Source organism: Ruditapes philippinarum, unplaced genomic scaffold, assembly GCF_026571515.1.
Source record: "Ruditapes philippinarum isolate M1 unplaced genomic scaffold, ASM2657151v2 ctg1496_1_1_1_1, whole genome shotgun sequence".
In the NCBI taxonomy this organism is placed as follows: domain Eukaryota; kingdom Metazoa; phylum Mollusca; class Bivalvia; order Venerida; family Veneridae; genus Ruditapes; species Ruditapes philippinarum.
In genome coordinates this window covers 50359-72513 of record NW_026854151.1, presented here as the reverse complement: position 1 = coordinate 72513, position 22155 = coordinate 50359, and the positions used below count along the sequence as shown (strand labels likewise).

At 32.8% G+C, this 22155-nt stretch overlaps 1 protein-coding gene across 1 annotated transcript; it reads left to right on the top strand.

Annotated features, from left to right (window-relative positions):
* The first annotated feature begins 3526 nt into the window (after positions 1 to 3526).
* LOC132739141 (N-terminal EF-hand calcium-binding protein 1-like) lies at positions 3527 to 21287 on the top strand. Its single transcript, XM_060726794.1, has 10 exons — positions 3527 to 3661; positions 6577 to 6601; positions 7368 to 7476; positions 8310 to 8570; positions 9320 to 9441; positions 13677 to 13762; positions 14558 to 14611; positions 17546 to 17655; positions 18028 to 18105; positions 18936 to 21287. Exons 1-10 carry the CDS (start codon positions 3614 to 3616, stop codon positions 19051 to 19053), a joined length of 1011 nt encoding a protein of 336 aa, XP_060582777.1. The 5' UTR covers positions 3527 to 3613; the 3' UTR covers positions 19054 to 21287.
* Positions 21288 to 22155: the final 868 nt, after the last annotated feature.

The following is a 22155-nucleotide window of genomic DNA, read 5'->3' as shown; positions in this document are numbered from 1 at the left end:
AACCACTCATGCTTGACATCATTCATCTAGGTGTTGAAAAATGCCTAAATGTAGATCGAAATGTACTATTTTGGCCAAACATGGCCACAGAAATAAAGAAAAAGTTCTGACATGCCCTATTTGTATAGAGCATCGGTTTTCAAATCCAAAGGAACCCTTAAGACAAAATAAAATACCCGATAGGCCATGGTAATTTTGTGCTACAGATCTCTTTGGAATAACGCAGACTATGTGTTATTAGTTTATATTTACAGCAAGTACTTTGAAGTCAGTCAAACCTCAAGTACTAAATGTAGTACAGTCATTAAAAAATTGAAAAGCTAAATAGAATATTATTGTTATATTCAGATAATGGTCCATGATACAGCACAGAAAGCTCCTTACATTTCTCAAAATTGTATGACTAAGTCGTTTGACAGACTTTTTTCATGTAACTTCATCCCAAGGTCATTCATCAGACAATGGTCTGGCAGAAATCACTGTTGAAACTTTCAAAAATCTATTTACACAGTCAGAACAAGCAGGGCAAGATCCTTATATTGCAATGCTGTAAAATCTACAGCTATTATGAGCAGACAGTTGCGATCATTATTCCAACGTAACTTTTGTAGTGAAGTATAATTACACCTATCGATATTATAGTTCACCGAATAAAAATCTGTTCAGAAGATCTATTGTGGATAGCCTAAAATGCACATGCGGACTGAGAGAAACCTAGCATGAAATACATTTTGAATTATCTACCCTTTTGGAATAAAATTTGATGACAAAATATATGCATGCCAAGTTTGAAGTGAACAGCTTTTATGGTTCCTGAGAAAATGGACCTTAACGAAAAGGTTAACAAAAGCAAAGTCTACACCGACGAGAGGGTCATGGCAATAGCTTCACTGTAGTAAAGCAGAGAATTGCAGGCCAGTCTCCCTCACAGCGATATCATACAATGCACGTGAACATATTGTCACAAGCTCCAGCACGATAATGAGCATGATACACTTTGATACCAAGCATGATTCTGAAAACGCACAACCTGCAAGATTCAACTCATCCAGACTGTCTAGGATATTGCACGCAACACTAACACTGCTGGTCAGACTGATGTCATACTTTTAGTACCACATCAACGCCTGTTAACAAAACTACACTTATATTAAATTCTTAACAAACTACTTACATTGAAGGACGGAATCAAAGAGAGTTCCTGGACCACAGCGAGTCCGAGGAAGCACCCGTATATTTGAGAGTTCCCCAGAGTTGTGTCCTTGGACCTCATTTATTTCTCCTCGTCATTAATGACCTACATGAATATGCATCAACAGAGTCAACCACTAGGATGTTTGACGACTTGAATCTCTACCTTAGTATTAAGACGAACAAAGGTGCTAGAACAATTCAGTAAAATGAAATTTGGAAAAAAAGGTGATCCAGGGTCAGATCATTTCTTCACAGAAATATCCAACAGTGCCCCAGGAAGACCAAAGAACTCTGCTGCATTGCCCTGGAAAAGCCTCTCGCGAAATACTTCTATGTCATCTGGGACCCTTTACCGACGCAAATATCTAGAAACTGGATGTGGTACAACGTCAGCACATGAACAGACAAAGGTGACCTTCCCTAATTCTGAAAACTTTTGCACGGAAAAAAGTTACTTTTCTTGCATGTAATTCTAACAAAGCTTTTTTAACTAACTGTATTGTAAAACATTATACTATGTGGACCTATGACGAAGTTAGTAGATCACTCTCTTGAAACGTGTTTGTAATGTCAACTTCATTGGTTCTTGTTGCTGGGTCGTGTGGGGGTTGCGTTCATTGAACGCCGCCTTTCCTTGTTGATCTTGTTTATCATATTTCATACTTTATGGGTGTAAATATCTCATTGAGAAAGAGAGCAGTGCACAGTTCACTCGAAGGTAGATCAAAGTGAGAAGGAATACAGTTTACAAGAATGACAGATTATTGGGGTTATTGCTTTTTGATTCTTTGCATGCTAAATTTGCATTTTTGGCCCAGGCTTTCACTCATAGTAAAGCGTTAGGCCCTGATCAGTTATCACCTTGATATATAACTAAAAACACTCGACTGTCAGATTGCTGTTTTTTTCTCACTTAAATCTTTAAAGCGTCAAAACATCATGAACATACTGGTATCGTTCAAAATGACTGGAAAACAGCCATTGCTGTACCTGTATGTAAACACTAAAACAGGCCTTTATGTAAAGCTAGTAATTATCGCCCTGTCTCTTTTACATTTATTACATAAAAAATGATAGAACAAGTATTGGTTTCAAAAATGATGAAGCACCTTGAGAAGAAAAACTTCTTGGCTTAGTTTCAACATGGTTTCGTGCAAAACAGCTGACAATCCTAATTGCTATCATTCACACAAGATGTACCTCTAGTAAACAAGATGACTTTCTAGTAATCTTGTTTGATCTTAAGTTAAAGTATTTGTTGAGGTTCACCACAAACGTCCTCTATAAACTCATGAAACTTGATAGTTTCAAACATGCTTTATGCTGGATTCAGTCCTTTCTTGAAAACCAATCACAAACGGTAGAAGGTCGGATCTCATCTTCATTTAGCTTTATTTCATGTAAGGTATTAATTATGTTCAATAGAGCCTGGACAAAGCAATGTTTTTCTGTATGTCTGTTTGTAAGAAACAAATCTAAGACAATATACTTTCGTTTAATTGTAGAAGCTTTAATAACTTTTAGGTTATTTGAACAGTTGATAAATATAATCTTATGCATACATTAAAGTCTTGCGTGCATGATCAGTACCGTGTGAACATATCTGCGATTTTTTCTAAATTCAAAAAATTCACCATTACATTTTTACTGAATTAAGTTGCTGAGCACCAGGGTGCTTTGAGACAATGTGATGTTGATTCATCCAATAGGTACCATAAACAGCACTAGAAGGTCAAGGAAATAACACAATTTTCAACCTCAGATTTCAAAAGTTTGTCAATCTATGGGAGGGGACACCCCTCTTCCCACACTGATTACATACATTTATTCTTCTTTCCAGTTTTATCAATTAAACATGCGCACGAAAGAAAAGAGTAGTGTACACAACATATAAGAAAGAAGTACATTTCCATCTATATTATTTTTGTTACATTAACAAATGTTGGCAACATCTTCAAACACGCACACTTTACGTAAATGGCGCATTGTTTTCCTTGCCACCCACATGTAACCCGCCCCTCCACATCTTACCGTTTTGTATCCGCCCCTTCTGCATACATTGATGCTGAAAATTTTAAGCAACTTTCCACTATTAAAAGTTATACATCTACAGTTCTTTGTTTGTAGAAAAACATTTTAGCTAAACATTTACTAAAAGTAAAAAAAAAAAATAAATTAAAAAAAAAAGCGGACGAAAAGGGCAATGGATTAGACCCTTAATGTATGTATATTTTAGAAGTAAAATTTATATAAAATACACTAAAGAAAACGGAAAGAACCTTATATATACTCCTGGTTTAGACCCCGGGGTCTATTCCAGGTTATAGCCAAACAGTAGTTCTACTGAATCCGTTTTGCGTGTCTATTTCCGTGAAAAAGAATCACTTTTCGCATGTTATAAACTCCCGTGCAAAAAAAAATGTCGGAAACTACAGAAGTTGAAAAAGGAATGTCTATTTTCTTGGATGTAAGATATAAATCATGCATACATATTTATGTTAACATTTATAAGTGTTTTCTTTATCTGCATACTGTCAAGAGTTTGCTACACGAAGGGTGTAATATTTTTGTGTATTACTAATATTCGGATATTGAAAATTTCGGATACTGGTGCTTCATATTTCCGTGTTAGCCATATTTCCAAGGTATTCGGCATAAACAACTTTATGTGCCTCCTAGACTTCATGCTCCTGCCAGGGGTTTTACTTTCACTTTCATGTTACCAAAATACACCTGGCAAAACTTCTTATTTTATGCAGATGAAGAGCTAAATAAATGATTGAACCGTTTTTAGTTTTCATACCTTTTTATGACATTTGTCCTTGTTAAAAAAACACTGAAATATTTGATATATGCCATTGATTAAGTCCCACTTGCAGATGAGGTTAGGTGCAGATGTACGTACTAAAAAATAAAGGTTAACTTACAGTCTATGAGAAAGTCATTTTTTTTTCAGGCCAAAAGGACCGGCAGCCTTACTTAGGTTTATTTCCAGCCCGTATAATTTTTCTCAGGCCCAGACATTTCAAGCATTATGTTAATTGTTATTGGAGAGGTCATCAGACATCTCCAATGAGTTGAGAATGATTGCTGGTGGCATCCATTTTGCGTATCAAATTGAAACTAATGCATCACATTTTAAGCCTTAACTCATTAGAACCAGTCTACCAAAATTGTTATGTGCATGCTCCACTTCAAAATATGACTTAATTTAAATGAAAAATTAACATTGAAGTGAACAAATTGGTACAAGGAAAAAGCGGAAAATATCATTTATGTTACTTAACACTACGAGCAATTGTTATTCTGTTTTTAATCCTTTAAACTGTACGAATCGATTATTGTTTTCTGAATAGCGTTTTTTTTTTATTTTATGTTCCGAAAAATAGTAACAGTGGACATTATAACTACAATATCAACATGCACTGTTATATAAACTGAGTACTGAAATTTTGCTTCTCCTTTAACTTTTGAACCGGTATGACTAAATTACTCAACAGAGATATTTTGGCGCAGATGGATCAAATTTTGCTCAAGTTTGATTTTCTTGAAATATTTTAGTTAAGGCATGCAGCTATATTCCAATCAAATGATATATATATTTTTTTTATTTGTAAATCTGGGACTTAAAATTGTTTTATTAACATACTTTATGCCATTTTGGAAAATCTCTATGCAGAGGAAAAGTTTCCATATACTTTCCAAAACGTTAATTATACCCCCACAAACGAAGTTTAGGGGGGGTATATAGGAGTCAGCTTGTTGGTCGGTCGGTCCACATCATGGTTTACGGACGATAACTAGAGTTTGGAATGAGGTATTGTAATCAAACTTGGTATATAGCAACCTTATGTGGAAACTCTGGTTGGTATAGCATTTGGATCCCCTGGGGTCAAGGTCACCGTTACTAAAAATAGAAAAATGGTTTCCGGACAATAACTTGAGTTAGGAATGAGATATTGTAATCAAACTTGGTGTATAGCAAGCTTATATGAAGACCTGGGTTGTTATTGCATTTGGACCCCCTGGGGTCAAGGTCAAGGTCACTGTTACTAAAAATAGAAAAATAGTTTGTGGACAATATCTTTAGTTAGGAATGAGATATTGTAATCAAACTTGGTGTATAGCAAGCTTATATGAAGACCTGGGTTGGTATTGCATTTGGATCTAGGTCAAGGTCACCATTACTAAAAATTGAAAAATGGTTTCTGGACAATAACTAGAGTTCGGAATGAGATATTGTTATCAAACTTTGCATATAGCAAGCTTATATGAAGACCCGGGTTGGTATTGCATTTGAACCCCCTGGGGTCAAGGTCACCGTTACTAAAAATAGAAAAATGGCTTCCGGACAATAACTTGAGTTAGGAATGAGATATTGTAATCGAATTTGGTGTATAGGAAGCTTATATTAAGACCTGATTTTTTATTGCATTTGGACCCCCTAGGGTCAAGGTCACTGTTACAGTGTTACTTAAAATAGAAAAATGGTTTCCGGACAATAACTAGAGTTAGGAATGAGATATTGTAATCAAACTTTGTTAAAAGCAAGCTTATTTGGAGACCACAGTTGGGATTACAATTAATTGAAATATGTCTTTGTACACAGTTGATAGTTTGTGTTCAAATTTTCCTTCAGACTACTTATTTTTCAAAAAGTCAAAGTTGCTGGTGGGGGTATTAATCACCTTCAGTGATAGGTCTAGTTGAAAATTTGATTATTGAAATTTACAAGAATTTTTTTTATACTACTTTTAATATATATCATTTATTTTAATGTTAATTTGATAACATAACTTAATTGTTCCTTTTGTAGAAAAATATCCCTGATGCGCCAAGAAAATGTCCATTTCTCTGGCATATAATCTTTCAAAACGTTAAAAAAATGAAGAGTAAAACAAACTTTCATTATGATACTATATTCAATACTGTATATATAATAAATTCTACTTTGTTAAATAATTGTAATGTATAAACATTAATTGTGCCTTTTATGCAAAAATATCTCGAAATATTTTCGAATTAAACAAATCTTTCACAGCTGCAAAAAGACCTCTTGCATGCTTCTTTTTAAAGAAGCAAACTTGTAATAACTTGGCTAAATGTAAAAATGATCGTCTTTCTTTAAATTAGTGTGACCATCAATGTAGAGAAAAAGACAGTGCTGACCTATTGCAATAACTTGTCTTAGTTGAGAAATTCCTGGGACTTCTCTAAAATGATATTCTGGAACATTGCAAATATGGTATTAAAGTAAAAACTAAGTAACAATCTCAAGAACCGATAAGTTAAAAATTTCAAGTAGTTTGGTTTTTAATCTAGGATGTTGGTTGATTTATTTTTGATATACAGTACATGAGAAAACTTTTTTTTATATTTCAGGTGTTCAGGAGAGCAGACAAGAAAGGTGTGTACATTCGCCAATCAAAATGTATTCATATCACTTAAGTACAAAATATGACTTGGTTTAGTTTTAAGTTTGACTTTTCGAAAGAACAGGGAGAGCTTTGGTACTCATTCTGGTGTTGGCTTCAGTGTTATACTTCGTTTTAGTTTTTGTGTGCAAGTACTGAAGAGAATGGGTTGAAACTTTGCACACTTATTTGAGACCCAATAACTCTAACCTGAATTTTGACAGAATTATGACCCTTTTTGAACTCATAAAATTCTATATAATCCAGACTCTTGTCTTACTATCAAGGACTGTGAATATTGAGCATGCTATCCTACTGACAGCTGTTGTTATACCACGTGTTTAGATTATACTTTAAATGGATTGTGGCAAATTATCTATATAGCTTAACTAAACTGTTTAGGTATAATCACTTTAAATCCCCATCTTCACTGATTTAGAGAAGGCATTTAGTGTTGCTGTCACATTACACACTGTCTGTCTATAGAAATAACTTAACAGTGGGGACATCAGTGTCCTATAGACACATTTCTAGATAAGAAAAATACTCCTAAATTGAAATAAGTAATTTGAATGCACATGGAAGTGATTTTCTGAAAATCATTGATCACTATAGAATGAGTTGGTCACTGTAGAAAATTGTATTGTGATCTTGACAAATGTTCAGATGTCTTGAATGATGATACATGCATACACTTATGTCATTTATGGTTGGCTCATGTCTGTAACTTATGAATAAGATAAATTGGATGTATTTTAGATGATGGGAAGATATCATGGGAGGAGTTTGTTGCATTCTTTGCTGACGGAGTGATGAGTAAAGAAGAGTTGAGGAAACTTTTTGAAGAGATAGACACCCATAAGACCAAGTAAGTCCTGGAACTTATAAGACCTAGTAAGACCTTGTTCTTATAAAATGAAGTAAGTCCTGGAACTTATAAATCAAGTAAGTTTTGGCACTTGTAAGACCAAGGAAGTTCTGGCACTTATGAGACAAAACAAGTCTTTGAACTTCAAGATAGTCCTAATTCTTATAAGACCAAGTAACACGTAATGTATGGAACTAATAGGATTGAGGAATTGTTGGCAGATATAAGACCAAGTAATTGCTTGTATCTGTAAGAACAAGTAAGTCATGGCATTTATAAGACCAAGCAAATCCTTGCACTTGGAAGACCAAGTAAGTTGTGGCACTTATAAGACCAAACACATCCTGGTATTTATATGACCAGGTAAGTTCCTTGTACTTGTGAGATACTAGGTAAAGTAATTTCTAACATTCACAAGTAAAGTCAGCATCATACATTTTTTTAAGACTGGAATAATTTTCTTGCTCTAAAGTAGGTTCTGTTTAATAGAAATGCTAAAGAAACACTGCATAATACTGCTGATAAGATTTAAATAAATAGTAAATTATTCTTGCTTGTGTTGAGAATTTTAGAGGTTGGAAGTGTGAATGATTGCTTGTAAAAGGATAGTTGTTGCGCATTGTGAAGTATGTTTACTTTGATGTAAATAAAATTGCATATGCTTTTAATTAGTTATATTAGATGTAGGACATTTTGTATTTTGGCGTTTTACTTTATGCTACAACTTACATGTTATATCAGTTCCATTCCAATAAAGAAAACATTGTCAATTCTTTCAAGTTAAATTTTTCAAAGCACTTTTTATATCAGTGGTTATTTTTCGTATTTTACAGCTACATAGATCCAAAGGAATTGTGTGACTATTTCTCAAAACATCTTGGACAATTTAAAGAAATCCTAAGTCTCGTAGAAGATCTGAACACCAAAGTGAGCAATATGCTCTTGTCCACATCAAAGACATATCCGGAGAAGAGCCGCTCTGACCAGTTTATATCAAGGTTTCTGATGGGCCTAGTTATGGACCAAGTTTGTGCTCTACAAAGACCATTAGACTCTGCAACAGAGGCACTTGATGAGCAGGCCAAGAATGAAAGGTTTGTTATATTGTATACATGTATTGTAAGTGATTTTAGTCAAGGATCGAAGATTATTTCTCTTTGAAACAGCAGATAAAAGCTTTTATTAAAATCATGACATATAAAGTAGATCTTATTCTACTTTAGCTTTCCACATTTAAATGATCAACCTCTAAAGAATCAGAGCAACACCCTTTAGAAGACCAAGATTTTTGTCTGTTTTTGTGAGGCATTGTTCTAAGAGGTAAAGTATATTGTGAGGTCTTACTTTTGGAAATATGTTGTTTTAGAGGGGTCATTGCTCTATAAAGGGTCACATTACAGAGGTTTCACAGTAATATAAAATTAGAAAAAAATATTCAATATTTAAGAAACTGTATGTTATAAGAATACAGGACATAAAAATGCACAGATAGCTAAATTTGATAGGCATGATATGATCATAGAAGCTGTTTCTGGTACAAAATGCTTCTAGACTGTATCTTGGAAACTTGATTATATCTGAATATTGCAATAAAACGTTACAAAACACCCATAACAGTTTATTTAAAAAGGTCAAAAGATAATAGATACTATTTATAATACCTTTCTTTATGTTTACATGTAGATTTTAATTAGCAATATAAATTTTGAAGACTGTATGAGCAGATTTATGCTGTTTCATGCAGTGATTTTATTCAATTTGCAAGTACATGATGTATTCATGTAACTGTATATGCTCTTAATATAGTAACATTTAACATAATATTATGTACTATGTACTTCAGAACTGACATTGTACCAGTGCAGGTAGAAGATGTAAGAGAGAAATCTAAGGAACAATCTATAGTCCCAGGTCGTGTTGTTAGACGAGCAAAGAGACAGACTAGTTCACAGAATAGTTACGAAGGTATTCTCATTTGAAATGATACTTCCCTTGTAGACCTATTTGTAGATGAGATATATTTTATTTGAAAATCTACTTGATAGTAAATCAAGAAGAGGTACCCTTATAGTTAAGATAGGTTATTATGAATGTTGAATGTTTTGTTTTATATATGTTAGAAAGTTTATTTTAGTTTCTGCCACACATATTATCAGGTCAAAAGTTCACTGGTACCTAAAGTAGCAAAACATGATATTAGTCATTAAATCAAAGTACTTTGACCTAAGAACTTCAAAATTTGTATGTAGGTGCACCTTGATAAGTCAGCCCTTGCATTTTGGGTCAAAGGTCAAAATCTTCTATCCAGCACTGAGAAAGGTTGTGTTTGCAGCTTCTCCAACAGCTTTTGTTTTAAATATACATCTACAGTAATACCTGTACAGTGTCTATTCTAGGTCGCGCGATTGCGCAATTCACGCTAGTATTTCACAGATCGCGCACAATTCATAATCATGTGCGTGAAAATCGCGCATCTATAAAAAAGTTAATAAAATCGTAAAACTTCCATCCCTCATTATATTTGGTTGTTTTGTTTACATTTACACCGGAAACCAAAGGGAGTTAACTGTAAGCTAATTATAATAATTTAGTACCGTATGGTACTGGTTACTTGAGTTGACAGAAATTAACGGAATGTTCCGTACCGACCGGAACTAGTGTGCTATGTCTGACTGACCGGAACTAGTGTGCTATGTCTGACAGTTGGGCGCCATTTTAGTGTAGTAAATAATCAAGAAAAATGAGGCAATTCCTAGCTTGGCTACGATCTAGACGTGAAAGATAGGTCGATTGTTTGTATTGTCATACCCTTTATAATCAATTGCGACAGTTCTATAATAATCTGTTTTCATTTAAAAATTAAGGGGGGACAACTTCTGCTGTCTTAAATAAATATTTTCGTTTTAATTATTTCGTCGATTGAAAGTCTCAGTGTAAACTTAATGCAGACGATTTAATATTAGCAGTTTATATTGGCACCCCTTGATTTTGAAAATCGCCCCCTTTTTTGAAATAGAGGGGGGAAAATCACCCCTATTTTTGAATTCCTAGAATAGACACTGCCTGTAACTTTACTTCCTTACTGGTAAAAGAACCAAATATGCCAAATGTTTCAAACTAAGCTACCAGGTTAAAAAATCTTAACTTATAAATTTCACTCATTGTGTGAGGAGTGACAGTGTGTTAAAGTCACCTATCTTAGTCATTATCTTATACAAGTCTGCTTATTCAAACAAGAACATTACCAACTGTTATCATTCCGGCACAAGTGTTAAATCCTAAATATACGTCAAAACTGAATTCTACTGTCAAAAAGGCAATGCTTTTAGTTTGACTATTCAAAGAATATGGAGAGCTATTGTACTCACCCAGACGTCTGCATCACACTTTAGTTAAGTTTTTTTGCATGCAAGTTGGTACCTCAAAAACTACTGAATGAGGTTGAAACTTCACACACTTGTTCTCTTGTGATTATCTGACAAAGCTCTGATTTTCTTATTTGCATATTTATCTCCCTTTTTCACCTGAAAATTTTGGCTAAGTTTTTGCCTGGAAGTTGGTATCTCCAAAACTAATGAAGGGAATGGATTGAATCTTCACAATAGTCATGCTTGATAATTTGAGCAGAAAAATGCTTTCATCACATTTGAATCCTTAAACTGGAATTCTTAGATGACCAACTTTGTATGAATGACCAAGTGACATTAAATAATGCCAAATAATATTTTAAAATGTCATTGTATTTTTAATGAATCTCCTTTTGCTGAACACAGCTCATTTTTTGTGGACTTTGTATCATAATAATGCTCTGAGGTACATATGTGTAATAATAAGGAGCCTCCATTGAGTGATTTGTATCATTCTGCAGGGTATATCAATTCAATAAATTTGCTTGTTTTATTATTGTGTGTGTTTGTGTTTATGTAAATTATTTATTCATTTGATTTTTTCACTCACTAGAGGAAGGTAAGCTGTTATCACCATTTCCACATATAGCTCAGTGGTGGAGTGTTTTAGTATTTAGTATTAACTAATTAGTTGACTTTTCTCTTACAGTTTCTTCCTATTTATTACAATCCTTTAATTTTCTCACCTACACTTTACCTAACAATATAATATGTAATCTTTTCTAACAGAATAACATATATTTTTTGAAATAAGATAATTTATTTGATTTCCATTAGAGAGAAGAAGTTGAGTTTTTCTCCCTGAAAAACTTTTTGGTTAAAAAATACTTCATCTATTTTATTTTTATTTTCAATTCTGTGTCAGCTTGACATTATCAAATAATTATTTGATAATCAGTTCTTGTATGTTTTGTACATGTATATATTTTTTCGAGAACATTGGAGTTAAATGATTCTTTGAATGCCCACATGATACTGCAACCCAAGCATATTGGTTGAGCATTTGTCAGTATTGCTTTCCTTGTATAACTACATAATACTTCTGTCACATCATGATCAATGTGTCTAATGGTATATTCATGTTTTTTGACTGATATCTTATACCTTTGGTACATGTATCTTAGTGCATTTGCACTTTACATAGAATCTCTACCATTTGTAGGTTTTAGGTTGATGTGTTGAAGTCATTGAGGCTAGTTTCTTCATAGTTTTGGCAATGTTTATTAACCTTTGTTAAAGCAGTATTGTGTAGCATCATGTGTTGTTATAACTGGTTTAATCGTTTATCTTGCCTATACAAACTTGTCTTGAATGGCTTTATTGAAAGAAAATTCACTGCTTTGACTTTCACCAGTTTTCACACTTATAAACTGATTTATATTTTGCATGTATTTTGATGTTTTTTTAGTAAAATCTTTCATTATTGCTCAAATTTCATCCTGTTTTATCTTGCTCTTCATATATATTTTTTTGTGTGGAAACTATTCATTTATACAATAAGACGGTACTGTGTATCCGTCAGTTAATTTTGGTTTTGATTTTTTTGGACAAATATTTTAAACATGTCTTCCTTTTTTTTCTTTGAGTGTGTAATCATGATTTCAAATTTATACCACAACTTGCATTTATAATCTGATATCTTGAATTTAATGTTATTTTTCTTATTTAATTTGTATAATATATAGTTGAAAGATTCAATGTTAGTTATACATCAGATTAAAATCTAAGTAATAGAAAGAGCATCGAAACACGAGGCTATCTGATTTGTACGAGGGGGCGTAGCCTCCAAGTATAAATCTGATTGCCGAGTGTTTTGATGTTCTTTCTCTTTTGTATCATAGTCAAAAATAAAAACACGTTCCCTGATGTCACAATATGAAACCCCAGAAAAAAGTAACCAATGAAGAGCATCTGAATATGATATTTCTTTCGCTATCCCTTTCTCTGTCGTCACAATAATATGTAAACCCCAGACAAAATGAACCAATCAATGGGCATGCTCTGGAGTGCGGGTAGCTAATACCTGCAATCAAGTTAACGCAATGTGCATGTATATGTATACGATTTAACTCTGACACATTTTCAACAGAAAGGTCCCCAAACTGTGATACAATAAGCCTTATGTAAAAATAATAAAAACAAAATAAAATCTAGAAGTATCCTTTAATTATTATCATATTTTACATTTATAAATTTAACAAGGTGCAAGTCTTAGATAAATGTGATCAATGAACTGTATGAGTTTTGATAAAAAAAACAACATTGGAATAAAATATGACAATAAAAATAAATTTAACATCTGTTAAAATTGTTGGAATAAGATACGACAGTTTCTGACTTTTCTCTAATTCCAGAGTTTTCTTACCTACCCGTATATAATTGCTAACCTAACTGTACTTATATATGCACATTATAAATAGCAATTAATTAATACATATACATCTAACTGTGCACGAACAAGGAACTCCCTAATACTTTATACTTAATTCTAATAATTTCTGCATGTAAGAACAACACATCTCAATTGTTTTCATACTTATTACAATATGGTTGATGTATATAATTATTATGAAGCTTTGCATTTTTACTCTGCATTAACTTTTGACTTGGCTTTAAGTTTTGTGATGAGAAGTGAAGCTTTTGAAACATTGTAGTTCAACTATAATCTATAGTTAATGGTAACATAAAATACTTGTTGTATTAGAATTCTGCCTATTTGATGTAATTTCGGAGCATATAATTTTGTCACATGATATTTTTCATCATTATTTTTTTTTTTTTATACATTTAAAGGACAGCAGGCCCTCGGTAGCACCCAGGCTGCTCTAAACTCCCAGGTGGATAGACTGAGCTCACTCCTTGACAGGCTAGAGAAAAGGGTATGATCATTTATAGTTAATAACAGGTACAGAAGCATATTTTGATAGGATCTTACAAATATTTTCATTTCATATAGACTTAAATGGAAAAAGTCCAGAAAATGATACAAATCAAGTTAGTAGTGAGTTGTGTAACATCCCTGTGACAGGTTTAATGTAAATGTGTGTGGCATGACAATACACGTAAATCTATTGCCATGACAACACACATAAAATTCTCCTTGAAAACAAGCTTATAAATACATGGCTGTTACAACAGTATATTTCCTTATATGTTGTGTTTATAGAATTATTTAATCCTGACAGATAGTAACAGTCCTAGTAAATGCCAACTTTTTAGCTCAGTAGGGAGAGCAACAGATATTTTAATCCGGGGTCACTGGTTCAATCCTTTGGAGAGGTGAAAAGTTTGACAACTGATCATCTAAAGGTCATTGTGTCTCACTGCTGATTCAGAAAACATATCATGGAATAAGTAGTCAGTCACTTGCTTAGAAATTGAAAGTTACTGGTTAGGTATCCAGGAAAGACCATTAGATGGGACAGCCACATAGATGTGACCAAAATTATGTTGAAATCAGAGTAAAAACCAGAGTAGCAAACTAGCATGTCTGATTTCAAACAAGATTATTTATTATGAAGTTGTTACTGAATTAACTTTATATAAAACATATCCAAACTTTTATTTTATAGAATATTTTTTATTATGTAATAAATGTTAAAAAAGACTTGATTGTCAGATTGAAAGTTTTGTAGATTTTAGTGATATATATATATTGTGACATATGTTTCCAGGTAAATTTTGATGGTATTGTAGATGAAGAAGTGGATGTAACGGAAGATAAGAAGGTGATATATAAATTAAACTATCAAACTATATTACTCTTAAAAACCCAGCCTCTATGCACTGCCTAAAGTGAGAATAAAATTAATACAACTTTAGACAAGATAGAATGATATTTCTTTTCTTTTATTAATAAAAGTAATGGTGATATCTAAATAAAAATTCTTAATAATGTTTATAGCAATTTACTACTAAGTTATCTTATTATTTTTATATTAATTTTTAGCTCACCTGTCACAAAGTGACAGGGTGAGCTTTTGTGATCGCTTTTCGTCCGGCGTCCGTCCGTCGTCCGTCCATCCGTCCGTCCGTCCGTAAACTTTTACTTTAAATGACATCTCCTTATAAACCACTAAGCCAATTTCATCCAAACTTCACAGGAATGTTTCTTTGGTGGTCACCTTTAAAAATTGTTCAAAGAATTTAATTCCATGCAAAACTCTGGTTGCCATGGCAACCGAAAGAAAAAACTTTAAATATCTTCTTTTAAAAAACCATAAGAGCTAGAGCTTAGATATTTGGCATGAAACATCTTCTAGTGAGTGTCTACCAAGTTTGTTCAAATAAAAGCCCTGGGGTCAAAATTGGTCCCGCCCCGGGGGGTCATTGATTATCCCTATATGCATATAGTAAAAACTTAAAAAATCTTCTTTTAAAGAACCCAAAGAGCTAGAGCTAAGATATTTAGCATGAAACATGTTCTAATTGGTGTCTACCAAGTTTGTTCAAATAAAAGCCCTGGGGTCAAAATTGGCCCCGCCCCGGGGGTCATTGATTTTCCCTATATGCATATAGTAAAAACTTAAAAAACTTCTTTTAAAGAACTCAAAGAGCTAGAGCTTAGATATTTGGCATGAAACATCTTTTAGTGAGTGTCTACCAAGTTTGTTCAAATAAAAGCCCTTTGGTCAAAATTGGCCCCGCCCCGGGGGTCATTGATTTTCCCTATATGCATATAGTAAAAACTTAAAAAATCTTCTTTTAAAGAACTAATAGAGCTAGAGCTAAGATATTTAGCATGAAACATGTTCTAATGGGTGTCTACCAAGTTTCTTCAAATAAAAGCCTTGGGGTGAAAATTGGCCCCGCCCCGGGGGTCATTGATTTTCCCTATATGCATATAGTAAAAACTTAAAAATCTTCTTTTAAAGGACTCAAACAGCTAGAGCTTAGATATTTGGCATGAAACATCTTCTAGTGTGTGTCTACCAAGTTTGTTCAAATAAAAGCCCTGGGGTCAAAATTGGCCCCGCCCCGGGGTGTCATTGATTTTCCCTATATGCATATAGTAAAAACTTGAAAAATCTTCTTTTAAAGAACCCAAAGAGCTAGATCTAAGATATTTAGCATGAAACATCTTCTAATGGGTGTCTACCAAGTTTGTTCAAATAAAAGCCCTGGGGTGAAAATTGGCCCCGCCCCGGGGGGTCATTGATTTTCCCTATATGCATATAGTAAAAACTTAAAAAATCTTCTTTTAAAGAACTCAAAGATCTATGGCTAAGATATTGAGCATCAAACATGTTCTAATAGGTGTCTACCAAGTTTGTTCAAATACAAGCCCAGGGGTGAAAATTGGCCCCGCCCCGGGGGTCATTGATTTTCTTTATATGTGTTTAGCAAAAACTTTATATCTTCTTTGAAAAAACCCAAATAGCTAGAGTTTAGATATTAAGCATGAAACATCTTCTAGTAAGTGTCTACAAAGTTTGTTCAAATAAAAGCCCTGGGGTCAAAACTGGCCCGGCCCCAAGGGTGTCATTGTTTTTAACTATATGTGTATAGTAAAAACTAAAAAAAATCTTCTTTTAAAAAGCCCAATGAGCTAGAACTTAAATGTTTAGCATGAAACATCTTCTTATGGGTGTCTACCAAGTTTGTGCAAATAAAAGCCCTTGGGTTAAATTGGCTCTGCAACGTTGGGGGAGTGGGGGTTGGGGGGGGGGGGCCTATATACAGGTGAGCGACCTCAGGGCCATCATGGCCCTCTTGTTATTATTATTAGTAATTGAGAAAACTATTATGAATTATATACATTGTAGTACAGTGGTTTTGTTTTGGTTAAAAACTTAAAATATACATGTATATGTCAAAATTGGGAAAGGGGGGGGGGGGATGCAACCCTCTCTGCATGAAGTATGTATTTTTCCCTGACTTTAGTCATAATTGTTTTTTTTTTAATTTTAATGAAACCATTCTAAGATACAGAGGATATTGAATGAGTGTAAGTTCAATCCTGAATTTAATGCATGAGTTGAATAAAATTATATTATGCGAGCCTCTGGCGAGCATAATATTATTTAATTCAACGAGTGCAATAAATTCAGTAATGAACTTACACAAATTAAATATACTATTTATCACATACCCAAAATAAAGACCGTTTAAAGTGAAATAAGAGTCATTTTTCATTGACCCGCCAATAGTATAACGCTAACATTTGGAGCTTCTTTACACTATGTTTGTATAATGCTAATGACGTCACGTCAAAGTATATGCACGGCCGTATACCATTTTCACGTAGTCGCAAAATCGGCACGGGTGTGTGATAAACTATTTTATTGTATTATGTATTATATTTATGCAATAAAATATCATTGAATAGGAATAAAATGTAGTAAAAGCTTACATTATAATTGCAAAATAAAGTAGAAAGATACAACTTTGATATGCTGGCACATTTCTTTCCCCTCTGTAGGGCCCCGGACCACCTTTATGAAAAAAACAATTCTAGTATTACTGAATTCCAAGCTCACTATTAGTCCTTTTATTCTAAAAGAATAAGGGGTATAGAAATATATATTGTATTCAGATTGAATGACAAGGGACAAGGGGATTGCATGGCATGTTAAGAGATGAGATTCAGACACTGTAGTTTATATAGCCTTCAGTGTTTAGTGTTCATACAAGTTGTATTCTAGTATTTTGTATTTTCTTAGGTGATTCTGTATCAACTAGACATGGCAATAAAATCTGGACAGGAACAGTCCTTCAAGACAAGCATGAGGGATTACATAGAGGCAACCAATGCTGCTCCTGGATGCTTGAAGTAAGTTTTTATAAATACATGATAGTAAATATATCTTAGTCTAGATATATAACATGTACCTTTACAAAATCACCATTCTATCCAGGTGAAAATAATGACTTAAACCAAGTATTTGCTTTGCATGCTTACACCTTCCTGTAACCATAACATAAGCCAAACTTGCTTAGATAAACTTTGCCCTTAAAATTCAGAAAACCCTATAAATGATGTGTCACAGGCGTTTTAACAAGGTCTTTTGGTTTTTAAGGTCATTTTAATTATATTTCATATGTGAGAAGAGATTGAGGGAACAATTATATATACATGTTGTGATACAGCATGATTATTCACACATTAATTACTATAATGTTAATTATTATGTTGATATTACAGTGTGACTGTAAGAAGCTTCAAGGACTCGAACAAGTTCACCATGTATGAGGTGTGGACTAGTGATGATAACCAGACAAAGTAAGTTTACTGAAACATTATCTTTTATCATACTGTAACCTGTTGAAAATAGAGGATATTGAATGAGTGTAGGTTAAATACTAAATTTATTGAACGAGTTGAATAAAATCATATTATGCGAGCCTCTGGCGAGCATAATATTGTTTTATTCAACGAGTTCAATGAATTTAGTATTGAATCTACACAAATGTAATATACTATTTATCACATATATAAAATAAGAACAGTAAACTGTTATCAAGAGTCATTTTTCTTTGACGCGCCTATAGTGTAACGCTAACATTAGCGCGCTTTAACGCTATGTTTATAGCGCAAATGACGTGACGTCAAAGTGTTATTACACTAGTGTAATATCGTCTAGTGTAATATCGCTTTTATTAAATGGCTTTATTACACTCCTGCGCCGCGGTTTATGTGATAAAACATTTTATTTCATGCTTTTCATCATTGATGTTTTTTTTGACAAGCTTTGTTTACCTGTAAACATATGCTCTCATAAAATAAATTTTAGTTATTTTTTGACCTTTAAAAAATTAATCTTTAAAGATAAGGAGTTCAGTTAATGCCTTGTGATGCATGTTTTGACAGCAGGAAAGGTGTTTGGTGTTTGAAAAGTTAAATCTCCAGGCAGGTGCAAATATTTTACTAGTTAATGGCAATATGCCTAATGTCCTTAAATGCTGATGTTTGAGTTGTTTTGTTGGAGAAAATAACTGTTACATTTGGAATAACACTCTAGAACTTTGTAGAGAATCAACAGGCACTTACTTTTTTAAAACCCAAAATGAATGCATACATGTATCCTTCACATTACCTGTTTTTTGTTACAGACATGCGGGTTCATCTGCTGGCCAAGCTTTCAAGAAGAGTTTGACTGACAATACTGACAACCCTGGTCAGCCAAGATCTGTGGCAATACCTGCCTCATGGTGGAGCCGGGACCAGTAAAACAGCTACATCATACAATGTTATAGAGCAAGAATTTGGGAACCAGTCTCAAACTGCAGTCAACCATTTTTTAAATAAAAATATTTTTCAACAAATCAGATTTTCGAATATGAGACTGGTAGATCTACCCAAATTTTAGTTTTAGAAATTTTCATTGTTAAAGAAATCAAATGGAATTGCAAAGGAAAACCATTTGTTAATATTCCTGTACTTTGTCTTTTGTTTTTGTTCACTATACATGATATATCTCCATGTCAATTATTGTATTAAAAATGATATTACATAAAAAAATATGATAAATTTTATCACCCACCAGTTATTGTTGTCTTATTTACATGATAGTAGAGCATATATAGGTAATAGATCTATTTGTCTGGTGTAATAGGTATATCTTGTTGTATACTAACAATGTAAGTAGAATGGTTGTTGAAATTTAATTTAAAGATGATTCTGGTTTTTTTTTCAAGAAAGGTTTTTTTTTCTTTCATACAAGAAAGGTTTTTTTTCTTTCATATGGTATACATAACAATGTTTATCACATACATGTACTTGCCAATTTTGCAATTTATTAGACTGTTTTTTTGACCCGATGTTGTTTACGTTGTACAAGCAAAATGTAATAGAATATTACATTTGTGTAGGTTCATCACTGAATTTATTGAACTGGTTCAAAAAAATAATATGAGCCGTGTCATGACAAAACCAACATAGTGGGTTTGCGACCAGCATGGATCCATGCTGTTGGCTATCAGTTTCTCTACTTGTAATAGAGTCGGTAAGCTAACAGCATGGATTCTGATCAGACTGCGTGGATGCGCAGGCTGGTCTGGATCCATGCTGGTCGCAAACGCATTATGTTAGTTTTGTCGTGATGCGGCTCATATGCTCACCAGTGGCATGCATAATAAAATTTTTATTCAACTTGTTCATTAAATTAATTATTGAACCTACACTCATTCAATATCCTCTATTACTGAGATGTTTTTGTTAATCAAAACATGGTGGACCAAATTATAGTTTGTAGGTCAGGGATTTTGTCTACAACTGATGTGATTAAATATATAAATTTATCATAATATATCTACGTAATAAAAAAAAATCTATTTAATGTGGCATTTTTCCTTTTAAATCTATTAAAATATGACGTATTTATACAAAACATGAATATTTAAAGTTGTCTATTGACCATGTTTACTATATATGTTAGCAATTATTAGTTATAAATATTTGTATTTATAATGTTAAGTTTATTTACTGCAGTCTTTATATACAAAAATGTATTTTACTTTTCTACCCTTTTTTTACAAGACAAAATCATTGCAAATGTATATATTTTTTTACAGTTAGAATCTTAAAACATTACTACGTGCAATTTTGAAAATTATAAATTTCTTTTTTTCAGATTTTTTTTTCTATATATGTGTTTTCATGCATTTAAAGTAGCATTTTATTTTAGAATTAGCTCATTGATCAAAAGTCTCAGAACATGATTTTATTTACAAATCATACAGTGTATAAATTACACATAGTTTTGTGAGTAACATTAAAATATTATCGCAAGGAAAACAGTATTTTTACGAGGGATGATATTTTTGTTGTTATAAACCTATGTGTTATTTATTTTATTACCTGAAATAGATACCTCGTTGGGACACTGTTTCTATAGGTGTATATTTTTTCAGATTTTTACTATGAAAAAGGACTGTTACTTTTGTAACAGTAAATTTTTAGTCACATGGTACTCTACACTTAAATAAAAAGTAAAAATAACTTCAGTTGGCCTATGGGAAATTAACACTACAAAAATAGTGAGGGGTAGTAATTAAAAATGATTGTACACCAAGGTAAAGAACTCATGCTAAGGTTATTTCTAACTTTCTCAGTATCTCACAAACAAACAGATTATTTTACATTTAATAACAAGAAATTTTTTTGTAATTAAAACTTTAGTTATTTTGATATGAATTTTTGAACAAATAAATTTCTAAGTATCACTCTAATTTTATTGAAGAAAACAAAGTCATGTCCAAGAAGCAAATATTTTTAAGATACATGCTTGTTTTGTTTAACTTTTATACTCGCATAGAAATAAAATTGAACAAGAATTCACTATATATTTGTATACGTTTTTTGTTTTATTTAGGCCTATCTGTATGTTTGTTTTATGATTACCATATATATACACATTGTTGTCAGTTATTTATGTAGCAGATTCAATAAAATATTCTCCTCTAGCAACTGTGTGGTGATATTATTTCTCTGTCTCTATCCGACATGTCAGTCTATTTGTAAGTTTTAAATATACTGTTCATATGTCACGGCCATAATGGAGATTTATTATGATCCCTGAGAGCTTGTATATAATTTGGTCTGTCTGTCCTGCACAGAAATATTATATCCACCTGTTCTGTAGGCTCAAGAGACTTTAAGGTAAACTCGGCACTGTGCAGTTTGCTGGAGGAAACCCACACTGTCGGTCAGACTCGCATATTGCCCTTTTTCCATATTTCAACAGTGTATCATTTTAGCTCATCTTTTTCAAAGAAAAAAATAACATTGACCATTATTATTTAGATTTATATGTACAAAATGGTGGGTGGGGGCTATATATGTATCACTTTGTCCCATTTTTGGAAAATCGGTAGAGATATTAACTTGAACCTTGGCACATCAAAGCAATATCATGATGCAACTGTCTGTCTCAAGTGGCTATAGCATAGTTATTTATGAATGAATTATCCACGTATGTTGACACAGCAATCCTTGAGGATAGACTTTTAGGTTGGTCAGATTTACATTGATGTTGAGTCATAAATGACCTTGACTTTCAAGGTCAAGTTATTGATTTCTTTACGTGCTGAAACTGACTCAGGGACAAGTAGAGTAAGTGAACATGAAATTTCCATGCAATATTACAATGGAACTGTGCGTTTTATGTTTGATAACCATGAAAGATAGTTTGTTATAATTTAATCCCTTTTTATCAGAACTGGCTTCAGATATTTTTGCACGAGGGGAACGAGAGTTTTTCCTCCACTAGTAAAGCTGGAAAGGCGCCATGTGACCTTTACATTGTTGAAGTGACGTATATATAAAAAATAA